Source organism: Acanthochromis polyacanthus, chromosome 7 (assembly GCF_021347895.1).
Source record: "Acanthochromis polyacanthus isolate Apoly-LR-REF ecotype Palm Island chromosome 7, KAUST_Apoly_ChrSc, whole genome shotgun sequence".
Lineage (NCBI taxonomy): Eukaryota > Metazoa > Chordata > Actinopteri > Pomacentridae > Acanthochromis > Acanthochromis polyacanthus.
In genome coordinates, this window is record NC_067119.1 from 4,040,019 (window position 1) to 4,065,798 (window position 25,780).

At 36.7% G+C, this 25,780-nt stretch overlaps 1 protein-coding gene and 1 long non-coding RNA gene across 2 annotated transcripts in view; one reads left to right on the top strand and one right to left on the bottom strand.

The window, feature by feature from the left end:
- LOC127534895 (uncharacterized) overlaps positions 1 to 25,780 on the bottom strand; it is a 382,765-nt gene that overhangs the window by 11,019 nt on the left and 345,966 nt on the right. The window lies entirely within an intron of this gene.
- The window catches only part of fras1 (Fraser extracellular matrix complex subunit 1), a 338,079-nt gene continuing 322,452 nt past the window's right edge, over positions 10,154 to 25,780 (top strand). The window contains 2 exon segments of the mRNA XM_051951259.1: positions 10,154 to 10,278; positions 15,099 to 15,130. Coding sequence (XP_051807219.1) covers positions 10,209 to 10,278; positions 15,099 to 15,130 — 102 coding nt within the window. The 5' untranslated portion in view covers positions 10,154 to 10,208.

Below are 25,780 nucleotides of genomic sequence, written 5' to 3' on the forward strand. Positions count from 1 at the left end.
TATTAATTCTCAGCCTCAGGAAGCCGCAGCCCATAAATCAGTAGAAACCGGTTTTGTTTTTCAGGAGGGTCCAAAGTCTTTTAAAAGTAGTTCAAATGCAGCTCTTTAGTCTCCTTTAGAGAAACTTTACCAGCAAAGAGTGTCCAAGGAGCAGCTTTTAGGGCCGGAAAGTGAAACGAACCCAGAAAAAAGATGTAAAATGAACAAAATGTGACACAAAATGACCACAAAAAGATGGAAAATAACCAGAACTTGACACAAAACAATCCCAAAAACATGTCAAATTAACAAAATTTGACTCAAAACAACCACAAAAAGACATGAAATGAACAAAATGACACATAATAACCACCAATACAGGTAAAATGGCCAAATTGTAACAAAACTACCACAAAAACGTCAAATAAACACAATTGCACTCAAAACAACCACAAGATGATGTAAAATTAACAAAACATGAAACAAAACTACCACAAAAACAGGAATTGACCAAAATGAGACATAACGGACCTCCAAAAGATGTAAAATAACCAAAATGTGACACAAAACAATCCCAAAAACATGCCAAATAAACAAAATTGGACTCCAAACAACCACAAAAAGACATGAAATGAACAAAATATGACACATAATAACCACCAATACAGGTAAAATGGCCAAATTGTGACAAAACTACCACAAAAACAGGTAAAATGAGACAGAAAACACATGAAATGATCAGAATGTGACACAAAATGATCACAAATAAACAAAATTGCACTTAAAACAGCCACAAAATGATGTAAAATGAACAAAACATGAAACAAAACTACCACAAAAACATGAATTGACCAAAATGAGACATAACAGACCTCCAAAAGATGTAAAATGGTCAAAATGAGACAGAAAACACATCAAACGAGACACAAAAGTACCACAAAAACATCTAAAATGACCAAAATGAGACACAAAACTACCAGAAAAACGGGTGAATGACCAAAATGTGACACAAAAGACCTAAAAAAATGAACAAAATGAGACATAAAATGAACAAAATGAGACACAAAGCCACCACAAGAAAGTAAATTGACCAAAATGAGACATAGAAGACCTCAAAAAGACGTAAAATGACCATAATGAGACACAAAACGCATAAAATGAACAAAATGAGACACAAAAAAGCATGAAAAGATGAAAAATGACTAAAATATGGCACAAAATGACCACGTAAAACAACAAAAACTTGACACAAAAAGGTCACAAACGTATGTAAAATGATTAAAACGTGACAGAAAGCACCAATCTACCAAAAGACAGGTGTACCTCTGCTACCTGACCAGCAGGAGGCGGTGTTTGTTCATTCAGCTTCTGTTGAGCTCAGATTAAACCTCTCAGAGGAGAAGTTAGAGTTTCCCTTCCTGAAATATTCCTCTCTCAGGAATGAGTCATCCTGAGCTGTGTTCTGGTTTATAAACCATCGTCACGTCGCTGATCTCTGACTCCTTAAACTGTGATTTATGTTTCTGCTGCAGCCGCTCTGAAGGGATTCACTCTCAAACTTTAGGTCCTTCAGTTTCATCTCCTGCAGCCGTTTCTCCTGAATTATTTATTAAAGCGTAGGAATAAAACAAACACGAGTTAAACCAGAGAGTTTATGCTTTAACTGACACCAGTTTTTTACTTCAGGCACGGATTCTTCACCTAATTGTCTGAATTTATAAAGTAAGAAGTAGAGCGCAAAAGAAAACAGCTTCAGATTTATAAACTATGAGGTGGATCTTCTAGTGTCATTTTTAAATCTTTTAAGGTTATTTTGGGATCTTTTAGTGGCATTTTAGGATCTTCTAGTGTCATTTTTAAGTCTTTTGGTGTTATTTTGGATCTTTTTGTGGCATTTTTGGATCTTTTGGGGTTATTTTGGATCTTCTCGTGTCATTTTTGGATCTTCTAGTGTCATTTTTAAAATCTTTTGGGGTAATTTTTGGATCTTTTAGTGTCATTTTTGGATCTTTTGGGGTTATTTCTGGGTCTTTTAGTGGAATTTTTGGATCTTCTAGTGTCATTTTTAAGTCTTTTTGGGTTATTTCTGGATCTTTTAGTGGCATTTTAGGATCTTTTAGGGTTATTTTTAAATCTTTTGGGTTAATTTTTGGATCCTCTAGTGTCATTTTTAAATCTTTTGGGGTAATTTTTGGATCTTTTAGTGGTATTTTTGGATCTTTTAGGGTTATTTTTTAAATCTTTTGGGGTAATTTTTGGATCTTCTACTGTCATTTTTAAATCTTTTGGGGTAATTTTTGGATCCTCTAGTGTCATTTTTAAATCTTTTGGGGTAATTTTTGGATCTTTTAGTGGTATTTTTGGATCTTTTAGGGTTATTTTTAAATCTTTTGGGGGTAATTTTTGGATTTTTCTAGTGTCATTTTTAAATCTTTTGGGGTTAGTTTTGGATCTTCTAGTGTCATTTTTAAATCTTTTGGGGTTATTTTTTTGATATTTTAGTGACATTTTTGGATCTTTTTGTGTTGTTTGTGCATCTTTCAGTATAATTTCCGTCCTGTAGTGTTACTTTTGCAGCTTTTAGTGTCATTTTTACATCTTTTGTGATTTTTTTTTTAGATCTTTTCGTGTCACTTTTGGATCTTTTGGGGTGATTTTTGGATCTTTCAGTGTGTGACATCAACTTTCAAACATGGAGGAGGAAGCGTGATGTTCTGTTTTGCTGGATCCAGGGTCAGTAACTGGAACGGAGTGAGAGGAACCCTGAACTAAAACATCGACCACAGCATTCTGCAGCTCCATGCAGAACCCTCTGGTGTGTTCTAGTTGGTCAGAGGTTCATCCTGCAGCAAGATAACGACCCAAAACATCAGTCCGAGCTCTGCCAGAAGTACCTTCAGAAAAAAGAACCAGATGGTGAGTTTGAAAACATGAAGCGGCAGCACAGTCTCTCAAGTTAAACCCCATGGAGCTGGTTTGGATGAACTGGACAGAAGAGTGAAAGCAAAGCAGCCTACAAGTGCCAATATTTATTGGAACTTCTGCAACACAAAGGCGAAACTATGGACCTTTTTTAGTTTTAATTTGATGCAATTTATATGCAAAGTGTATAAATAGTGCATAAAAATCTACTTAAATATGTAAAAGTGGTGATTTATAGCCAGTAAATGAAACTGTGATGTCCGAGAAAAATGCAGTTTTTTTTCCTTCGGTTCAACAGCATCTTTATTTACTCATGCATCGAAATTGATAATAAATAAGAGAAAAATTGATGAGAAATTTAAAAATGAGCCCACACGTGTGCAGATGACCTCCACAGGAATTTAATTAAACCGAAGCGGAGGCTGGTTTCTGCTTTATTTGATGCTTTTTACAAGCAAACGGAGTAAAAAATATCACTTTGAATGTCCAACAGCGTCACAGCGCTGCACTGACGCCGTACTGCATCCTCTTTTTTTGTTACTTATCTACCAGTTTCCTGAGGCACATGAGAACATTTCACACATTTCACGGCCAACACAGCCTTCAGTCACACCCATTAAACAGCACAGCACAGGAGAAAAGATATTTTCCACGCAGAGCACCAGAGATAACTCCAAAAATACCCAAACCGATGCTCTTTTGACGTCTCTGTTTTATGTTTAGTGGGAAAACATCAAAGACAGACGTGTCACAGCTCCAATTTGGAGAGAATAAAACACAGATTTTTCCAAAATATGACCACTAAAGCACATCAAAGTGGCAACAAAAACAAAATGAGGCACAAAAGAGACACAAAAACTGCAAAATCACCAAAATGTGACAAAAAACAACCACAAAAACATGTGAAATGAACAATACGAGTCACAAATAGATGTAAAATTAAGTACATTTGATGCAAAATGACCATAGAAAGTGACAACTCGGCCACAAAGACACATAAAATGAACAAAATGAAAAACAAAATGGTCATAAAAAGATGCAAAATTAACAAAATGGGCCTCAAAAGACCACAGACAGCGACAACATGACAAAAAAATACACTTTGAGTGGCAACAATGACGTGTAAAATGAACATAATGAGGCAGGAAATGAACACAAAAAGATATAAAACAAACAAAATGCCCACAAAAAGATGTAAATTGATCAAAATATGATGCCAAGTGAACAAAAAGACAACAAATGTCAACAAAAGTTGTGTAAAATTGACAAGATGAGACACAAAAATGTGTAAAACAACCAAAATGTGACGCAAAACATTCACAGAAACACATCAAATGGCCACAAAGACGTGCAAAATGAACAAAATGAGCCACAAAAGATGCAAAATGACCACGAAGAGTGACAACACAACCACAAAAAGACATCAAATGGCAACAAAGACGTATAAAATGAATAAAATGAGGCAGGAAACGGCCGTGGAGAGTGACAACATAACCAAAAAAGCCTGTAAAATGAACAAAACAAGTCACAAAATGACCACAAAAACGTAAAACTACAAAATGAGTCACAAAATGACCACAAAGAACAACAAAACAACCAGAAATGCACTTTAATTGGCAACAACGATGTATAAAATGTAGAAAATGAGGCAGGAAATGACCAAAAAGATTTAAAACAACGTAAATGTGACACAAAATGACCACAAAAACACATTTAGGGACAATAAAGATGTAAAATTAACAAAATGTGATTAAAAAAAAAGGCCACAGAGAGCGACAATACGACCACATAGACACTTGGAGCACAAAACGGACCACATAAAGATGTGAAATGACCCAGATGTGATGCAGAACGGCCAGATCAAATGGCAACAAAGATACGTAAAACGAACAAAATGAGACACAAAACGACCATAAAAAGATGTAAAAAAACTTCGATATTCTAAGTTTTCAGAGGTCAAAGCTGCGGGTTTTTCCTGTTAATCTTCCTCCTGCTTCCAAATAGTTGGTGCAGAAGAAAGAAAAAAGAAGGAAAGAAGCTGTTCAAAGGTAGAAAACCTGATTCTGATCCCTGTTTCTGGCCGAGGACAAAAGGGCCGAGTGCAGATCAGGTTACCGACATGTGACACTGAGGAATCTCAGTCCTGCCTTCCTCTGATTAAACATTACACCCAAGAAAAACCAGAAAACAGGCTGCAGGTGACCCAGAATGCACCACGGCTTAGTTATTAACTGCAAAAAGTACATTTCAATCAATATTTTACACACATTTAAGCTACTCAGATCTGGCTGAAAGCTGTGAAATAAATGCAGGAATTTCGGTTGATTTGTTGATTTAAGAGGATTGTTTGTTTTTGTTTTTGTCATTTTGTTGTCATTTATAGAGTAAAAACAGCAGATGTGGTTGAAAGCTGTAAAACATCATCCTTGAGATGCTTCCACACCTTCACTGGAGTCCAGCTGTGTTTCATGACATTGATTGGACTTGATTAGGAAAGGAACACACCTGTCTCCATAAGACCTTACAGCTCACAGTGCATGTCAGAGCAAATGAGAATCAGGAGGTCGAAGGAACGTCCTGATGAGCTCAGAGACAGAACGGTGATGAGGGACAGATCTGGTCAAGGTTGCAGAAGAGTTTCTGCTGCACTTACAGTTCCTAAGAGCACAGTGGCCTCCATGATCCCTAAATGGAAGACGTTTGGGAGTACCAGAACTCTTCCTACAGCTGGCCACCTGGACAAACTGAGCAGCTGGGGGAGAAGAGCCTTGGTGAGAGAGGTAAAGAAGAACCCAAAGATCATATGACACCACAGGCAATAATAAATATTTGGCTTAAAGTCATAGCTTCAAAAAAACCAAAACAGTTGGCTAATGGTAATAAATTGTTAACTGAAAGGAGCAAACTGTTGCCCAAAATCCATTAATAATTAGCTACACTAGCAAACAGTTGGCTAATTTTTTTTTTTTTTTACTTGAAAGTTAGTAACAGTTGGCTAATACTGAAAAACAGCTAGCTAAAAGTGACAAATAGTGAGCTAAACATAGCAAATGGTAGATCAAAATGTTAGCTAACAGTAATAGATAATGGACTATGTAATGAATATTTAGCTAAATGTAATAAAATAGTTGGCTAAAAGTCATAAAAAGTTAGCTGAACTAGCAAACAGTTGGCTAATAGTAATAAACAGTTAGCTAAAAGTAACAAACAACTGGCTAATATTGATGAACAGTTAGCTAAACTAGCAAATAGTTGGCTAACAATCAGAAATATCTTAACATGCAAACAGTTGGCTAATAATAATAAATAGTTAACTAAAAGTGACATATAGTGAGCTAAACACAGCAAATAGTAGGTCAAGTTGTTAGCTAATGGTAATAGATAATTGACTGTGTAATGAATAGTTAGCCAAACATAATAAATATTTGGCTGAAAGTCATAAATGATTAGCTAAACTGGCAAGCTATTGGCTAATAGTAATAAATAGTTAGGTAGACTAGCAAAACGTTGGCTAGGAGTCATAAATAGTTAGATAAACTAGCAAACTGTTGGCTAATAGTAATACTTCGCTGAAAGTGAGTAATAGTGAGCGAAACATAGCAAGCGGTAGGTCAAAATGTTAGCTAATAGTAGTAATGAATAGTTAGCTAAACGTAATAAATAACTGGCTAAAAGTGATAAATAGTTGGTGGCAGCATCATGCTGTGGGAATGTTTTTCAGCTGCAGGGACAGGAAGACCGGCTGCAGGAAAGATGAATGCGGTCAAGAACAGAGACATCCTGGACGAAGACCTTTAACTCAAACACTGAATACAGATGCTATCAAAGAAGGGAAGGATTCCTGAAGAGCTTTTGATGCTATCAGGTCACTAGAAAACCTCTGTAAAGTCCCTCAAGGCGACTTAAAGTGACTCTGTGTTGTGTTTGACTCAACACAGTCACATTTGAATTATTCATTGACACCTAGTGAGAGGAAACTGTCGAGTCTTGGAAGAGAACCCGAAGGATTTACTTTTCCAGCCCTTGTAGAGTAGGGTAAATTTTTTGACATCTTTGAGTGTTTGAATCTTATTGTAAATTGTTTTATCTCCTGTTTGTGTCATTTTGCATCTGATCTTGGGTCTTTTGGTGTCTCATTTTTGGTGTTCTTGGTCTCGTTTTTGTTGTTTTCTCTCTTCTTTTTGGTGTTTTGGGTCTTATTTTTGTCATTTTGTGTCGTTTTGTGTCTCTTCTTTATTGATTCATATCTCATTTGTGTCATTATGTATCTAGTTTGTGTAGTTTTGTGTTGGTTTAACCAATAATTCTAATAATTTTAATTATTTTTACAACACCTGCAGTGGAACATCTTCACCTTAGAGCCGCTCTCCGTTTAGACATACTTTTTTCAATGAGATAAGAGTATAATAGGGGCGTTTATGCAGGATTAAATGTCTTTATGTGAGATAAAGGCACTATAAGCTCAATGAAAGAGGCTAATAATTATACAGCGGGGGATAAAAACACCATAAAGCATGTTAAGGTCACTATAAACACATAACTCACAGCAAAGTGGGCTCAGAGAGACACTCTAAGGTCCTGATGTTAATATAACAGCAGCATGTAACGACTCCATAGGTGATAAAAGTGGGTTTAAGTGTGATAAAGGGAAGCAGGATGCTCTCCTAGAATTAGGAGGAACTCTGGGGATGTTTAAAGAACCCTGGAGGAACCTTTCAAAGCTCAGTCCAGTGAGCAGGCTGTTGGGAAGGCCTGGCACTTTACACCAGCATTTACACTGTTTACTTATTTTCTTTTTTCAAAGTTTGTTTTATTGTAAATATGTACACTGTAAAAAAAATCGTGTGTGTACAATAATAACAAACAGTTAACTAAAAGTAATAAATAGTAATAGTATAAGTAGACAGTTGGCTAACAGCAATAACTAGTTAGCTGGTTAAGCATAATAATCGATTAGTTTGTGACAGTGAGCTAAACTTAACAAACGGTAGGTTACAGTACGAGCTAATAGAAATAGGTAATTGGCTGTGTAATGGATAGGTAGCTAAGGATAATAAATAGTTGGCTAGAAGTCATAGTTTGCTAAAAGTACCAAACAACTGGCTAATAACAGACTGGTCAGGAGGGCCGGTTCTGTGCTGGACTGTTCCCTGGACTCTATAGAGGAGATGGGTGAGAGGAGGATGTTGGCAAAGCTCACATCCATCAGGGACAACCACTCCCACCCACTGCATGACACTGTGAAGTCTCAAGGTAGCAATTTCAGCACTGGACTGAGACACTTAACCTATACGGAACGCTATCGCAAGTCATTCATTCCATCTGCTATTAGACTTCACAACACCAGCATCACTGGCTGATGTTTACACAAAAATGGACTGCTTCACACAATCCCGTACCACATAATCTGCAGAGTTTCTCTGTACTTCACATCATTCCATAAGCCACCTTTCCCTTCCTACACTCCTGGACATATGTGATTGTGATTGTGTTTATCATTATATTGTTGTTGTTTACTGTTGCTATTGTTGCTCTACTGTATGATGTATGCTGCTGTAACATGGGAAATTTCCCCGGACACGGGGAGTAATAAAGGATTATCTTATCTTATCTTTTTTTTATAATAATAAATAGCTGAAAGAAACAATTGGCTAAAATCGATAAATAGTGAGCTAAACTAGCAAACACTTGGCTAATAGTAATAAATAACTAGCTAAACTAGCAAACAGTTTGCAAATAGTAATAAATAGTTCGCTTAAAGTAACAAGCGGTTGACTAAATGTAACAAATGGTTAGCTAAACTAGCAGATAGTTGGCTAGCAGTAATAAATAATTTGCAAAATTTAGATATACTTTTGTTAACAGTAACAAACAGTTAATTAATAGGAAAAAAATAGTTAAATAAACTAGCAAACAGTTGGCTACGTGAAATATATAGCTAGCGAAACAAAGAAACAGTTGGCTATTTTTAATAAATAGTTAGCTAAAAGTAACAAACAGTTGGTTAATATTAAAAAAATAGTTAGCTAAAAGTAACAGTTGGCTAATAGCAATAAGTAGTTAGCTAAAAGTAACAAACAGTTGGCTAAATGTCATACATAGTTAACTAAACTTGCAAACAGTTGGCTAATATTAATAGTTAGCTAAATGAACCAAACAGTTGGCTAAAAGTCATAAATAGTTAGCTATACTAGCGAACAGTTGACTAATGGCAATGGATAGTTAGCTAAACTAGCAAACAGCTGGCTAACATTAATAAATAGTTAGCTAAACTAGCATCCAGTTGGCTAATAGTGATAAAGAGCTAGATAAACTAGCAAACGATGTCAAAATATTAGCTAATAGTAATAAATAACTGGCTATGAGTAGTTAGTTAAATGTGATAGTTAGCTCACTATATGTTTTCATAATTTCATTTAATATCATTCATCAGTTATCTTTTAAAATCTGATAAAACATCTAGGGAATACATTACTTTCACTTATTTCTAAGTTTTAGCTAACCGTTTGATCGCTACTTTTACTTGAATGTTACATTCAATCAACTAATAATAATTATAATAATTGTACCACAAGGTTTTTCTGCTATTAGAGAATCACTGACTGAGTAATTGAGGAGGAAATCTGCACTTTTTTCTCCATACATGTCTATATTTTTGTATTTCTGATGGCAGATTTGCGGCTGTAAATGGGATTAAACGGGATGAATCCGTCAGATGATCTAAGATCAGCGAACTGCCCTCAGAAAGAAAAAAATAATTCTCGTGTTTTAATCCCGGCGGAGTCTCCATCATGTGAGATTATGAGGTGGAGGGGGAGAGGCGGGACGTCCTCCCGGCCGGAGAGGAGGGGAGGCCGGCCAAGGAGCGTGGAGGAGGGGGAGAGAAGTCACTTCAAACACCGCAACCTTCGCTGCGGGAGCGCACCAACTCCGACCGCCTGTCTGCGCCTGTTTCCCGGTTGCTGCTGCTGCTGCCGCCGCACCGAGGCGGAGAAGGAAGAGGAGAACGGAGGAAGGAAGGAACCGAAGCTCCTCGCCGGGTTTAGTGGAGCAGAGTTCGGTGCGGAGGGAGAACGGGCAGCGGACGGAGCTCCTCCAGGTGCCGCCGCTGCGCCGCATTTCTGCCCAGAGCGCAGCGCTCCGGAGTCGGACCCGGCGCGCTCCGAGGCTCCGCTCCGAGCGAACATTCCTGGATCTTTTTTTTCTTTTCTCACCGGGATGCACCGAGAAAACCCGCGTTAATTCCCCGCAGATCTGAGCTCTCACTCTCCGGATTTTGGATTTAAACCCCCCGTTTGGCTGCGACCATGGCCGCTGGATGGTGGATGTTTGTTGGCGCTCTGGCCGGGATCCTCTCCGTCCCCGGCGGGATCCACGGTGGGTGATTTTTTTTTCTCTTTTCTTTGCTGCTTTTCTTTCCAGTAATCCACTTGTCCGGTTTCTTATGTAGGTCAGGGGTTATCCCGGACCCTCCATCAAGTCACATTTGTTCTACTTTTCCTGCTGAATCACGAATCTCTCCATAAATGTGTCAGAATGCAGAAAGTTCTGACCAGAATGATGGTTTAGTTTCTCTGGAAGGGACTAAATTCACTGATTTCTGCAACAGGGAAGCTCATTTATTCCCCAAGTACAGATAAAAACAGGACCTGCATCCAAACTTTGAGGTTTGCAGATTAGATAAAGTGTTTAAAGAGTCATTAGAGAGGATTTCTGAATGAACACCTGCAGAAGGAGGGGATTTTGCAGCCAGAATTCATCCTCAAGTGGAGATTTTGGGGTTTGCAGCACAATTGGGGTTTGGGTTTTATGAAAAAGCATCAGTATATCACATTTAAAGCACCGTATAGTCTCATATCATCACTCTAATCACTTTTTTATGGTTGATATAATGCAACAATATGTGCAAAAATATGTTAAAGCTGCTGTAGAAATGAACAAAAAAAATCACATTGTAGCTGCATTTTTGCATTTTCAGATGTGCAAAACTAACATTTCCAGCTGTAAATTTTGCTTTAAGGTTTTCAGATTTGCCCAGAAGACTAAATCAGTGATTTTTAAGTGTCCTTAGAGAGGATTTCTGAATGAACAGCTGCTCAAGGGGGGAATTTTGCAGTCAAAATTCATCATTAAGAGGTCATCATTCGAGTTTGCAGCACAATTAGGGTTTGGATTTTATGAAAAAGCATCAATATGTCTCATCTAAAGCACCATATAGTTACATATCATCACTCTAGAATGCAAATTATGTGATTAAATGCATTAAAGCCGCTATAAAAATTTGCAAAAAGTCACGTTTTAGCTGGCTTCCTGCAGTTTCCTATGTGCAAAAGTCACATTTCCAGTTGTAAATTTAACTTTAAGGTCTTCAGATTTGCCCAGAACATTAAATCAGTGAACATAAAGTGTCAGTAGGCAGGATTTCTGAATGAACACCGGCACAAGAGGGGGATTTTGCAGCCAGAATACATCAAGTGGAGATTTTGGGGTTTGCAGCACCATTAGGGTTTGGATTTTATGAAAAAGCATCAATATATTACATTTAAAGCACCGTGCAGTCACATATCACCACTCTAAAGACATGAAATGATTGATTTAATGTAAAATATATGGTAAAATATGTTAAAATTGCTCTAGAAATGAGCCGAAACTCACATTTTAGCCGCTTTTCTAATGCAAATTTAACATAACTGTCTCCAGATTTTCTTTTATTATTTTGCATTTTTAAAACATTTAAAAATATTTTTTTCCTGTTTTTGTTAGATATGATCTAGAATTTATCTGTAAAGTAATAGTAAACTGTTCAAAAAACGTGTTAAAATATGAATCTTTTTAGAAGTGTAATTGATTTTAAATGATAAATCTTCTTGTCTCTTGAGCTGCAAACTTTGAAACAAACTTCAGACTAAAATTGTGTTTCAGGCTGCTAGAATCCAGTAAAATATCGTCCCAGAGGAGTCAGAACCCAGTAGAATTTAAACCTGTGGACCAGAAGCAGTAGAATTTGTTTCTTCTGGAATATCTCCACTGGTTCCTGACAGATCTGAGCTGGGAGACGTTTAAATATTCATGACTGAGCTTCATAGAATAATGTGAAGCTCAGAGCTCCATCCTGGAACCAAACCCTGCTGGTTAAATATTCCAGATCCAGAGGGACCAACCAGTCCAGCTGATGTTCAGATCTGACTCCTGAGACTTCATCTGTCACAACAACAACAACCACGAACTCTGTCCTGCTTCTGTTCAACCTGCTGCACAGAGATCCTCTCAGAGTCAAAGTTCTACCAAGCTCCTCCTCTTCCTTCTTCTTATTTATCTTCTTCTTCTAATTGTTATTCGTCTTCTTCGTTGTCCTCCGTTTCTTCTTCTTTTTGTTCATCATTTTGCTCTTGTTCTTGGTCTTTTTTCTTCATCTTCTTCTCCTAATTGTTTTTCGTTTCCTTCTTCTTCTTTTTCTCCTCCTTCTTCTCCTTAGTTATCTTCTTCTCTTCCTTCTTTTCCTTAGTTATCTTCTTCTCCTCCTCCTCCTCCTTCTTGTCCTCCTTTTTATACAATACAAACAATAAATCAATAAAAGAGACAGGAAAAACTTTAAAAAAAAGACTATTAATCATTAGGAAAGGCAATAAACATTAAAAATAAAACAATAAATCAATAACACCCACAACAAAACGTTAAAAAGTAACAAATAATCATTGGAAAATGAAGCAATACATGTAAAATTAAACAATAAATCCATAAAACAGACAGAAAAGACAATTAATCATCATAAATGGCAATAAAACATTAAAAGAATATAGGTAAATCAATGAAACGGTCAATAAAAAGACAATAATTCACTGGAAAAGGAAAGAAAACATCAAACAGAATAAATAAACCAATAAAATTCATAAATAAAGCTCTTACAAAAGACAATAAATCATTAGAAAAGGCACTTAATCATTAAAAAGGGCAATGAGGCACCAAAAATAAACTATAAATTACTAGAAAATGCAGTAAATCATTTAAAAAGGCAAGGAAACATCAAAAAGAAACTCATTAAAATCATTAAATCAGAAAATATTACTAAAAAACTACAATAAATCATTAAAAATACTTTAAAAACCTTGGAAAAGACTTGAAAATGTGAGGAAAAAAAGCCCATGGGTTCAGGGACATGGAAGATTGGGCTCTGGATTCTGATTGGCTGCTGCAGATGCCCAGGGGGCGGGGCTAAATCAGGTGCGCAGGACCCACAGGTGGAGGTGATTGAAGTCAGACTCAGCTTGAGGATGGAGGTTATCAGTCTTTCCAAGAAGAAGAAATGTTCCATTAGCTTCATGCTAACTAGCCAGCGCTGATAGGAAAGCAGTGTCTTGATGCTAAAGCTAGCATGTAGCTGCTCCTGTTAGCCAAGCAAAGCTAACTTCTCCAGCAGGTAAACAAGTGTTTCTGTGAATGTTTCTCTTTGTGGAGGAATTAAGGGAATATTGTTTGTGTTTTTAGATAAGCTTAAAGCAGTTTAGTGGCAACATTAGCTTGTTTTAGCTTTAGCATTAGCGACACGCTACTTGGCCTGTTAATGAGAATCTGATTTGTAGCTGCTGCGGTTCAGTTTTACTGCAGTTTGCACCCAGAAAGTTTTTCTTTTCTGATGTTTCAGTGGAAGTTTGAGCTGAATCCATGAATTCTTCATCGGAAACGGCTTCATTTTACACCTTATTCATCCTGATGAAGATGTGAAGGAAAAAAAGCAGCAAACTCTGAATATTTTAGAGAAATTCACACGTTGGAGCTCATGCCTTATTAAAAGCTTCACATTCAGAATAATGTGGAGGTCTGAAGGTCGTCTCTGGATACAAATCAAACCAGAAATTCAATATTTATCACAGAACCAGCTGGTTTATAAGTTTATCCTGAAATCTCAGATGCAGTTCAGGAAGAAATGTGTTCAAGACATTGTTGGGTTCAGTTATTGGGTTTTTATTGTGACCAGAAGAAGCATTATCAATTAATAAAGACATCTTTGGTTATACACTGTAAAAAATATATATTATAAAAAGATTAAAAATACAATGTAAAATACAAAGAGAACGTAGAGTAGCTTCAAAAATTTAAATTTTTATTAATTTAATAGACAAAGCTTTTAAATAACTGAAAATATACGAATTTATACTGTATAAATATAATTAATTTATTAACTTAACAAAAGAGAAAAAAATGCTGAATGAATGTATTTTCAACCTTTTTTTTTTTTTTTACAAATTTCTAATTATGTATTTTACAGATTTTTTAAAAAATATATTTCAGAAATTATTTTGCTGTATTTAACAGATTTTTTAAAAATATATTTTACAGATTTTTTTTGCTATTTTGCAGATGGTTTTTGGCTATATTTCATAGATTTTTAAAATATATTTTACTCATTTTATTTTTGCTAGATTTTATGGATAAAAATATAAATATATAACAGATTAGATTTTTAAAATATATTTTATTATGAAGTGATATATATGTATATTTGTGTGTTTCACAGATTTTTTTGCTGTTATTTCATAGATATTTTTGCTGTATTTTACAGATTTTCTGATATGTTTTACAGATTTATTTGATATAGTTTATATATTTTTTCTGTATTTTATATATTTTTTATATATTCTGCAGATTTTTGAAATATATTTTACAGATTTTCTGTCTGTATTTTACTAATTGTTCTGCTGGTATTTCACAGATTTTCTGCTGTATTTTAATGATTTTGCTGTTATTTTACATTTTTGATGTCTTTTATGATTTTTTTTCTATATTTCACAGATTTTATTTGTGCTGTATTTTACAGATTTTTAAATATACTTTGCAGATTTTTTTTTTTTAAATTACAGATTTTTAAAAATATATTTTACTGATTTTTTAAAAATATATTTTACAGACTTTTGCGGTCACATCAGTCAGAAAATCCTTAATATTTGCATCATAAAAACTCTCCATCAGTCTGAACATGTGTTTGCAGCTGCATGCTTTTCTCGTATCGATCACAAACTCCAATCTGAGGTCTTTCAGAAATTCCAGTTTGAAGGAAATCGATCGACGCTGATCTGCTGTTTGACCTGAACCTCTGCAGGAATTACAGCGACAGATTTCCATCATCCCTGAGAGGAAAAGCAGCTTCTTTCCGCGTGTCGACGGCCGGCCTCTAACGCTGTGTTTCTGTTTTATTCCAGGAGCTTGTGTCTACGAGGGATCTCTGCATGCGGTAGGTCACGTTTTACCGGCTCTGCTCGCCGTCTCCTTCGCCGCCACTCGCAGGATTTGCGCGTTTGCTCATGTTTTATTCACGGGTGACACCGGCAGGTTAGCCGGAGCTCGTAGGTGGCGAGGAAGAAGAGAGGAGTTTGTGTTCTCGGCTGGTTTTCGCTGCTCGTCCTTCTGTTGTCTGAGGAGACATCTCATCTATAATGCATGCTGACTTTGTGGATGATGATGGCGATGCAGAAGCAGCTGAAGGTTAGAGAAGTTTGGAGAAGTTTAGGGGATCTTTTAGTTTTATTTTCTGCTGCTGGAGACTCCAGACGGATTTCAGTGTTTGAAGATGTTTGGTTGCAAAGATGAGAAGTGGATTTTAAAGCTTAGCAGGTTTCGCTTTTTCAGGGTTTTTAAACCTAAATGTTTTATTATGTTTGTGTAATTTGAATTCCAATGAACAAAACTGGTTGATTGCTGTTTATATTCTCGGTTTCTGTCAATAAAGCGTCTCTCAGGGACATCAAAACTCACTTTGTGGATGAAAAACCCTGCTAAGTTTGTTTCTAAAAATTATATTTCACAAATTTTGGGAATATATTTTGTTTTTGCTATATTTCACAGATTTTTTTGCTGTATTTTGCTGTTATTTTGCAGACATTTTTGACAAAACTGGGTAATTGCTGTTTATATTCTCAATTTTCAATGTCAAAACTCGCTTTGTGCATGAAAAACCCTGCTCAGTTTGTTTCTAAAAATTATATTTCACAAATTTTCGGAATATATTTTGTTTTTGCTGTATTTTACCAATTGTTTTGTCAGATTTCACAGATTGTTTGCTGTATTTTGCTGATTTTTTTGCTGTTATTTTGCAGACATTTTTGACAAAACTGGCTAATTGCTGTTTATATTCTCAATTTTCAATGTCAAAACTTGCTTTGTGCATGAAAAACCCTGATATTTTCAAGCAGATTTTTTTTGTCCTTGGTACATTTTTGCGTAACTTAAGGGGACAGAAAAAGTGAATTGTTGCATGAAAACCACGAAAATCTCACTGGTGAGGGGAATTCCTGTAGATATAGGTGGAAAACTTGAGTAGCCGACATGTTTTGGCTCGTTTTGAAAGCTCATCTTTGAATTAATTATCTATTAAATGCATTTTCTGGTGGTTTTTTCGTAGTTTTAACATCACTCAGGAGACGTCACTTCCCATTTTTACAGAAATTGATGAATTTTATGGGTTTTTTTGGCCCATTTTTGCACATAAATGTCTGTTACGCTCAAGTAAATGAAACTAATGAGCAAAACTAATATTTTTATTTGCAGTTCTTGCTCATAAAGTCTTCAAAAATTCCTTTGTGCAACAAATAGTAGCCTTACTGTGATTTTGTTGATTACAGCAGTGAGAAAAAAAGACTGTTGTACTTTCACTGTACTCGTGCTTTTTCTGTTTGTGTTGATAGACGACAGCGTTAAGTGGCTTGGTTATGATACAGTTATGTAATCGCTGTCTTTGTAAACTTTAGTTGATTTAACTGTGCGAGCTTCGGTCGGAAGTAGGCTTGGGCGGTATTACGGTAATACTGTGTACCGCCGGTGTTTAAAATAGCAGCGGTATCAGTTCCAGTACCGTCATGAAAAAAATGCTCTGCTCTTATACAGGAGATAAGTGTTATGAGAGTGTGTGGCTCCGTTATGAGAGAGGGAGAGAGAGCAGCGTGTGTGTGTGAGAGGGGGGGAAAGCGAGATGTCTGAGCGACCCTGAATGCAGCGCGAGGAGGAAGACGGCATTCTGTTCGGGGAGTAAGAGAGAAGAGGTGTGTAGCTGCTGGGTTAGCGCGACTGTATGGTTCAGCCGCTGTTAATTTACAATAAAGGCTGCAGTATTCTTCAGTAAGGCCGAGCTCCTGTGTCTTTGCCTTCTACGACTGCTGAGGAAGTGAAGGGGGTTTAACAACAGTAACTTTGGCCCTGGAGAACTGTCCTCCTTCCTGTCCACGGTCGGGAGCTGAGCAGGAAAGGTTAACATAAGGATTAAATATTAAATAAAAGTCATTTAATGCCTAAAATTGATTCTCTGTCCAGTAGCACTCAAACAGTTATGTTTTCGCCTACTTTTGGAGACTTTCCATAAAGTTTATGAATGTGATGTCGTGACAGCGTGGAGGAGAGAGAGAGGGGGGGGATGGCAGATCCCGCACGGAGTGACTTGGTGTCAAAAAAGAACAACTTCTGCAGTTTGGGAGTATTTCGGGTTCCAGGCAAACGAGAAAGGAGAGCCGGTAAATACTGATGAAGCAATTTGTAAATTCTGCAATCAAAAGGTGATCGCGAGAGATGGAAACACCTCTAACCTAAGGACGCATCTCCGAATCAACCACCCACTCACTGCTGCCAGTATTCAATTTCCGAACGTGAAGGCACAAGCCAGTAACAGTAATAGTCACGGTAATACCGTATACCCCGGTAAAATGTGAAGGAAGTTTGACGGTATCAAAATTTGGATACCGCCCAAGCCTAGTCGGAAGTCATTAACCACCACAGAAGTCTCTGTCATGGCGCCCGTTGCTAGCTAAACCCACAAACTAATCGATTTCCGTCAGTTTGATCACACATGATTCTATTTGCAGACTTTGATTCCTTTTGTTCGTTGTTCAATTTGATTTATGCCAATAATAAAATAATAACTGTCAGTTTCAGTTGTTTTTTTTTGCAGTTTTATCGTCACTCAGGAGTTGTGACGTTGGGTCTCTTTGCCTGAAAAAGCTGTGGATGTTTAAAGAGTGGTGTCCGCTGGGTTTAAGTGGGAAGTCGTGGAAGTTTTTCTTGCATCCTGAGCGGTGAACATCAGCACAGGTTTACACTCGGAGGGTGATTCAGCCTTCAGATATCTCCGTCGGCTTTTACTAGCGGAGCTCAAGTTTAAAAAAAGGTGCGAAATCTGCTGCTGTGCACTTTAGAAAAACACCACTTGTGTCTGGCAACAACTGGTAATCTCTGTTTAAAAGCCTTAAACACGGCTCTGAGGCGGAATAATGACGAGCTGCTGCTTCTTTTTCCTGCCGTGTTATCAGCATAATTACAGTAAAAAGCACAAAGCGGCGAGCAGCGACATACCTGCTACCACCTCCGATCCTGTAAACGTACCAGAAAACACATCCTGCCTCGCCGTGTTACTTTTTCCTGCGGCTTTGAAGGGGGATAATTTCTGAGTGTTGTTGGAGAAGGGAAAGGCTGGTCGGAGGGGGGTTTGTGGGGAAAAAAAGGCGAGCAGACGGGTGGGACGTCCCAGCATGTTCGAACACAGTCGTGAAAAGGTTTGTTCAAAGCCGAAAACCCCCCAAACAACACCTGGACTGGTGGGCAGAGAGGAACAAATGGAGGGGAGAGAGGAAACAGATTAAAGTGCAGGTTTCAGCTGAAGCCTTCGGGCTGAGATGGAAATGATCACGTCAGGCTTCTCACACGTGATTCTATTGCCAGACTCTAATTCCTTTTGTTTGATTAGATTTGCTGTTCGGCTTGATTTATGCCAATAATAACTCTGTTGGTCCGTGAACAGAAATCGTTCTGATCATTCGTCACGACCGAATTAACAAAGACGTAACGACACCATTATATATGTGAGGTGGCAGCCGTTTAAAACCACAGACTGTCTGCTTATTAAGACAATGAGACAGTCTTTTCCTGTTTTTCTCTGTTTTTCTATTTTAAAATGTTTCCACCTGAAAGTACGCAACTCTTGACAGTTTTCTGAACAGATAGTCGGCATTGTTGTCAATCAATAGTCAAATCGTCAAAGCAATTGAAGTACTAATAGAGCTATTTTTCACTTCAGATAGGTAACATTTGTCCCAAAAGTGTCTTTATTACATTAACATACAGTTATATAAACGCTGTCTTTGTTAACTTCAGCTTGATTTGACTACATGAGCTTTGGTCGGAGGTGATTAACCACCACAGAAGTCTCTGTCATGGTGCCCCTTGCTAGCTAAACCGCAGTGTTGATAAAGCTGTTTTTAACCTCAGATGTAATATTTTCTACAAAAGTGGCTCTGTTAAGCTGCTACTATGTTAAATAGATGTTATCTTAGCATAAATCAGCTTGATTTGACCATGTAAACTCTTTTCTAAAGTCATTAACCACCACAGAAGTCTCTGTCATGGTGCCACTTCAGAGCCAAACCCCACAAACTAATGAATTTCCCTGAGACTGTCTGAATATTAACACAGCTTTTTCCTGTTTTTCTCATAGTTTCTGCTACTATTTTGAAATGTTTCTACCAGAAAATAAGCAACACTTGACAGATAGTCGGCAGGGTTGTGAATCAATAACCGATAAAATCGATGAAGCAACTGAAGTGCTAATAGAACTGTCTTTCATCTCGAACATGTAACATTTGTCCCAAAAGTGTCTTTATTACATTAACATACAGTTATATAAACGCTGTCTTTGTTAACTTCAGCTTGATTTGACTACATGAGCTTTGGTCGGAGGTCATTAACCACCACAGAAGTCTCTGTCATGGTGCCCCTTGCTAGCTAAACCGCAGTGTTGATAAAGCTGTTTTTAGCCTCAGACGTGTAATGTTTTCTATAGAAGTGGCTCTGTTTAACACTTATTACGTTATATAGATGCTCTCTTAGCAGAAATCAGCTTGATTGATGATAAAATCATGTGATGAAGGACAGCGGCGTCACACTGAGAGAAAACTCTCCATGAATGTGAATCTTAAATCACTCCCAGCCTTGGTTTCCTCCGGAGAGGCTTTTAAAGGAGACTCTTGTGTGCTGAGCTTATTCTCTGCCAAATATCTGTTTCTGGAAGCATTTCAAACAACAAATGTAGGTCAGAGGACAGAGATGAAATTATTAATCGATTAGCCATCGGTCGCACTGTAAAAAATGAACCTAATTTAACTGTGACTTCTCAAACAGTTTGCGATTATTTTACAGTTTTTCCCTGATAATAAACTGGTAAAATTGGAGAAAAAAATAATAGTTTATATACAATCTATGAAAGAAAACGGTAAATAACATCCACGTCAGAAGTCTGCAGGTCCACCAGCCGCCCTCCAGGACGAATTCCAAACATTTCAAGTCGTTCTTTGAGGAACCAGAATGTAGAACAGAGAGAACGGCGGTTTTACACGAATTTAAACGAAACAGAAACCAGAACTGAAGCTGCAGCCATGAATCAAACCACACTAGAAAAAACAACCTGTTTTCAATGAAGAATTTACTGTTATTTTGCAGATTTTTTTTCATATTTTTTTTTTTACATTTTAATCCCCCCAAAATAATGTCAACATCAAAAATCTGTATTTTTTCCACAATTTTTACAGTGTAATACCATAAATTTACACTATGTTCACCGTTTTTATATCAGCAGAAATTATTTTGGAGATACACACGTGGACAAAATTGTTGGTACCCCTCAGTTAAAGAAGGAAAAACCCACAATTCTCACTGAAATCACTTGAAACTCACAAAAGTAACAATAAATAAAAATTTATTGAAAATTAAATAATCAAAAACAGCCATTACTTTTGAATTATTGATTAACATAATTATTTTAAAAAACAAACTAATGAAACAGGCCTGGACAAAAATGATGGTACCTCTATAAAAGATTGAAAACTATTTGACCAGAGTGACATGATTAACTCAGGTGTGTCATTTAATTGACATCACAGGTGTTTCCAAACTCATAATCAGTCAGTCTGCCTATTTAAAGGGAGACAAGTAGTCACCCTGCTGTTTGGTGAAAAGGTGTGTACCACACTGAACATGGACAACAGAAAGCGAAGGAGAGAATTGTCCCAGGACATCCGAAAAAAAATGATAGACAAACATCTTAAAGGTAAAGGCTATAAGACCATCTCTAAACAGCTTGAAGTTCCTGTGACAACAGTGGCTCATATTATTCAGAAGTTCAAGACCCACGGGACAGTAGCCAACCTCCCTGGACGTGGCCGCAAGAGGAAAATTGATGACAAATTGAAGAGACGGATCGTTGGAATTGTATCCAAAGAGCCCAGAGCAACCTCCAAAGAAATGAAAGGTGAACTCCAAGGCCAAGGTACATCAGTGTCAGATCGCACCATTCGTCGTTGTTTGAGCCAAAGTGGACTTCATGGGAGACGACCAAGGAGGACACCACTGCTGAAAAAAACTCATAAAAAAGCGAGACTGGAATTTGCAAAAATGCATGTTGACAAGCCACAAAGCTTCTGGGAGAATGTCCTTTGGACAGATGAGACCAAACTGGAGCTTTTTGGTAAGGCACATCAACTCTATGTTCATAGACTCAAAAACCAAGCATACGAAGAAAAGAACACTGTCCCTACGGTGAAACATGGAGGAGGCTCAGTAATGTTTTGGGGCTGCTTTGCTGCATCTGGCACAGGGTGTCTTGAAAGTGTGCAAGGTACGATGAAATCTGAAGACTATCAAGGCATTCTGGAGAGAAATGTGCTGCCTAGTGTCAGAAAGCTTGGTCTCAGTCGCAGGTCATGGGTCTTCCAACAGGACAACGATCCAAAACACACAGCCAAAAACACCCAAGAATGGCTGAGAGAAAAGCGTTGGACTATTCTAAAGTGGCCTTCTATGAGCCCAGATCTGAATCCCATTGAACATATGTGGAAGGAGCTGAAACATGCCATTTGGAGAAGACACCCATCAAACCTGAGACAACTGGAGCTGTTTGCTCATGAGGAGTGGGCCAAAATACCTGTTGACAGCTGCAGAACGCTCATTGACAAATACAGAAATCGTTTAATTGCAGTGATTGCCTCAAAAGGTTGTGCAACAAAATATTAAGTTATGGGTACCATCATTTTTGTCCAGCCCTATTTCATTAGTTTGTTTTTTAAATAATTATGTTAATCAACAATTCAAAAGTGATGGCTGATTTTGATTATTTAATTTTCAATAAATTTTTATTTATTGTTACTTTTGTGAGTTTCAAGTGATTTCAGTGAGAATTGTGGGTTTTTCCTTCTTTAACTGAGGGGTACCAACAATTTTGTCCACGTGTGTATTTGCTGTTATTTGAATAATTTTGTAATATTTTTTTTAACTTTTTTTGCAAATTTCCCATTTTTATAATTTTTTTTCCAGTTGTTGAACGCTACACTCTGACATCATTTTAAACATATTTTTTCTGATACTCTCACTGATGAACTTGACATTATTTTAAGTCTTTAATATACATATTTTTTCTTACAAATTACATGACATATCTGCAGAAAAACTATATTTTTGCTGTTTTAAAAACAGTAAAAAAAAAGGCAAAATTTGAACATTCAGACATTGTAAAAGAATAACCTGCCATTTCTAAATATTTAATCTAATTAATTTCTTTTTTACTCTCTTGGCCTATTTCGTCTTTGTGAAACAGTTAAAAACCTTCATTTTTATTATTATTTACTATTTTAAAAAAACAGCAAAAATCTTTAAAATGAGAGTAAATTAATAAAAAATACAGTTAAAAATATTCATTTTTACTATTTAGAATTTAACCAAACCAGCAAAAATATGTAAAATAATAGTAAATTACTTAATAAATTACATTTAAAAATATTTTATTATTATTGATAATGTTACAAAACAGGAAAAAAAAATCCAGAAATATTTTTTTTAAATTGCAGCTAAAAAAAGTTAAAGCAGTTTTTTTTTTTTTTTTTTTTTTTTACAATTAATTGGACTAATTGTGTAAATTAATTCTGTTCATTCGCTGTTTGTCTTTTCTGTTTTTTGGCGCTGTTTTGTTGCATTTTTCTCTTGTTTATAGTCATCATTTTCAGTCCCAGTTTCCAGTCGTTTAGGATTGTCAGTCGTTTTCAGTCGACCTTCTGTTGTCCGTTTCTCTCGCTTTTAGTCATCTGTCGATTGTTTTTTTTCAGTCGCTGTCTTCAGTTGCCGTTGTTTTAAATTTCATTTCACATTGCTGTTTTTTTCATGCTGTTTTCAGCCACTTCTGCCCCCAAATTTGACAGTTTTTTGTTAACTTTTTGTAACCCGAAACTACAGAATGCGCTTTTTTTATTCATTTTTTTTGGCAGTGCTAACGATGGCTTCCGTTTAAACTTCTCACTCAGTCAGAGGCTGTTTGGGAAGAAGTTGTTTGTTTGATGCAACAAACACAACTTTCATTTCGGTCTGACTCTCCTGCTGTCAGTCTTCACGTCAGAAACCAGAATAAAAGCCGATTTCTCCTCTCGTTGTTTGGTTTTATTGGCTGGGATGTGAATGATCTCCTGTGTGAACGTGATGAGACGAGCTGCGACCGTCATGTCAGGAGAACAGACGTCTTTTTTTTTTTCAGGCTGGGACCAGATATACGTGGATCATTTGAGGACTCGGTGAATTATTAAAAGACTCGCGGCTCTTCTGCTTTTACAGCCAAACTGCTTCTGGAGTCCTGAAGCTCCTCGTTCTGCTTCCAGAGCAGCAGATTCCCTTTTTGTTTGGCTCCAGGGAGGAATGTTTTTTTTGTATTTTCCATCTCGCAGGTTTAGATTGCAGGGAGCCATTAAAGTTTCAGGACGACTCGCTGCTACAGGTTACAGTTCTTTAAATCTTAAAACGCCACTTTCAGGACATGAAATCCCATTTTTCATGCAGATAAATGGAAACTTTTCGCTTTGTTTTGTACTTTCACACGCACTAAAAAGTGTTTTCTTTTCCCAGAACTGTCGGTGTTCTACATTTGCTTCTACTTTTTATCTATTATTGTTTTCAAAATCCCATCTGGGAACAAAAATAACCTCCGAGCAGCTGTTTTCAGTGGTTTTTTGTGGTTTTCAGTATTGTTTCCCGTTGTTTAAGTTGCATTCAGTCAGTGTTTCCGTAATTTTTAGTCACTTTTAGATTGTTTTCTGTCTTTAGATGTTTTACGTTGCCATTTTGTCACGTTTTTAGTCATTTAATTTGCTGTTTTAGTCATTTTAACTTTCTGTTTTTAGTCACTCTGTTGTGTTTTCTTTTTTAAGACGTGTTTTGTGTATCCGTCACATTCTAGATGGAACAGAAACGTCTCCAGCACTTTGATCGATGCTTTTAAGCAGACAAAGTCTATCAGTAGAGCTTTAGTTTTTATCCCCGGGGCGACAGTCCTTCCTACATACATGTCTCTGCTGCAGCGTCACAGGAGGGAAAACTGACTGACCGGGAACAACTTTGGCTGCAGTAACACACATTTCTGTGACACTAACAACAAGCACTGAACCATATCACAGCTTCACAGAGCTGCAAATGAGGTGGAAAATCCTCTGAGCAGCCAGTGTTTCACCGTTTAATTAGAATTCAGACACAAAGCGGACTTCCTGAATCGTCTTTCTGACCTACACATGTAGAAACACGTCTGCACCAATGGACCTTTGCGTTTTAAAAACAAACTGCTCTGCTGTTTCCTGTGTGTAAGCAGACAAACATGTATACAAATTAAGAACAGCAACAGAAAACGGTGAACTAAAACGACTTAAAACAGAAGACTGCAACAAAACGGTGACTAAAAACAACTGAAATCAGTAATAAAATGTCAGAAAAAACAATTTCAGGGGCAGTACTAATGACCAGAAACAACAGAAAACGGCGACTACAAACACTGTTGTTTTATTCACTGTTTTTATTCACCAGTTTTAGTCATTTTCTATCACTGTTTTGAATAGATTTTTGTTTTTAGTCAGTTTTTTGTAGTTTTTGGTCATTTTCGGGAAGTTTTGAATCAATATTGGTCTTTTTTTCCTGTTTTCCGTTTTATTTTCAGACTGTTTTGTCTTGATTTCAGTTTTGAGTCACTTTTTAGTCAGTTCTTTTGTAGTTTTTGGTCATTTTCAGTCAGTTTTGAATCAATATTGGTCTTTTTTTCTGTTTTCCATTCTATTTTCAGACTGTTTTCTGTTCATTTTAGTTTTGAGTCACTTTTTAGTCACAGTTTTTTGTAGTTTTTGGTCATTTTCGGGAAGTTTTGAATCAATATTGGTCTTTTTTTTCTGTTTTCCGTTTTATTTTCAGACTGTTTTGTCTTGATTTCAGTTTTGAGTCACTTTTTAGTCAGTTCTTTTGTAGTTTTTGGTCATTTTCAGTCAGTTTTGAATCAATATTGGTCTTTTTTTCTGTTTTCCATTCTATTTTCAGACTGTTTTCTGTTCATTTTAGTTTTGAGTCACTTTTTAGTCACAGTTTTTTGTAGTTTTTGGTCATTTTCGGGAAGTTTTGAATCAATATTGGTCTTTTTTTTCTGTTTTCCATTCTATTTTCAGACTGTTTTCTGTTGATTTCAGTTTTGAGTCACTTTTTAGTCACTGTTTTTGTCGTTTTTGGTCATTTTCGGGAAGTTTTGAATACATTTTTTGTGGGTTTTTTTGTATTTTTTTTGTCATGTTCAGACAGTTTTCTGTTGATTTTAGTTTTCAGTTACATTTTAGCTGCTGTTCATGTTATTGTTTTTCTTTTTTTGTCTTTTTTTTATCCACTGTGACACTACAGTGGTGACAGAGGGTAATTTTTAGTTCAGTACTGATGTAAAGAAGCAGCTAAGACAAATCTTTGAACAGTCTTCTTGTGATTGATCAAAGCGTTGGAGCCATTCCTGGTCCTTCAGAGGGCCTCTCGTTGGGCCCTGCTCCCCGGTTTGAGCCCCTCTGCTCCACTA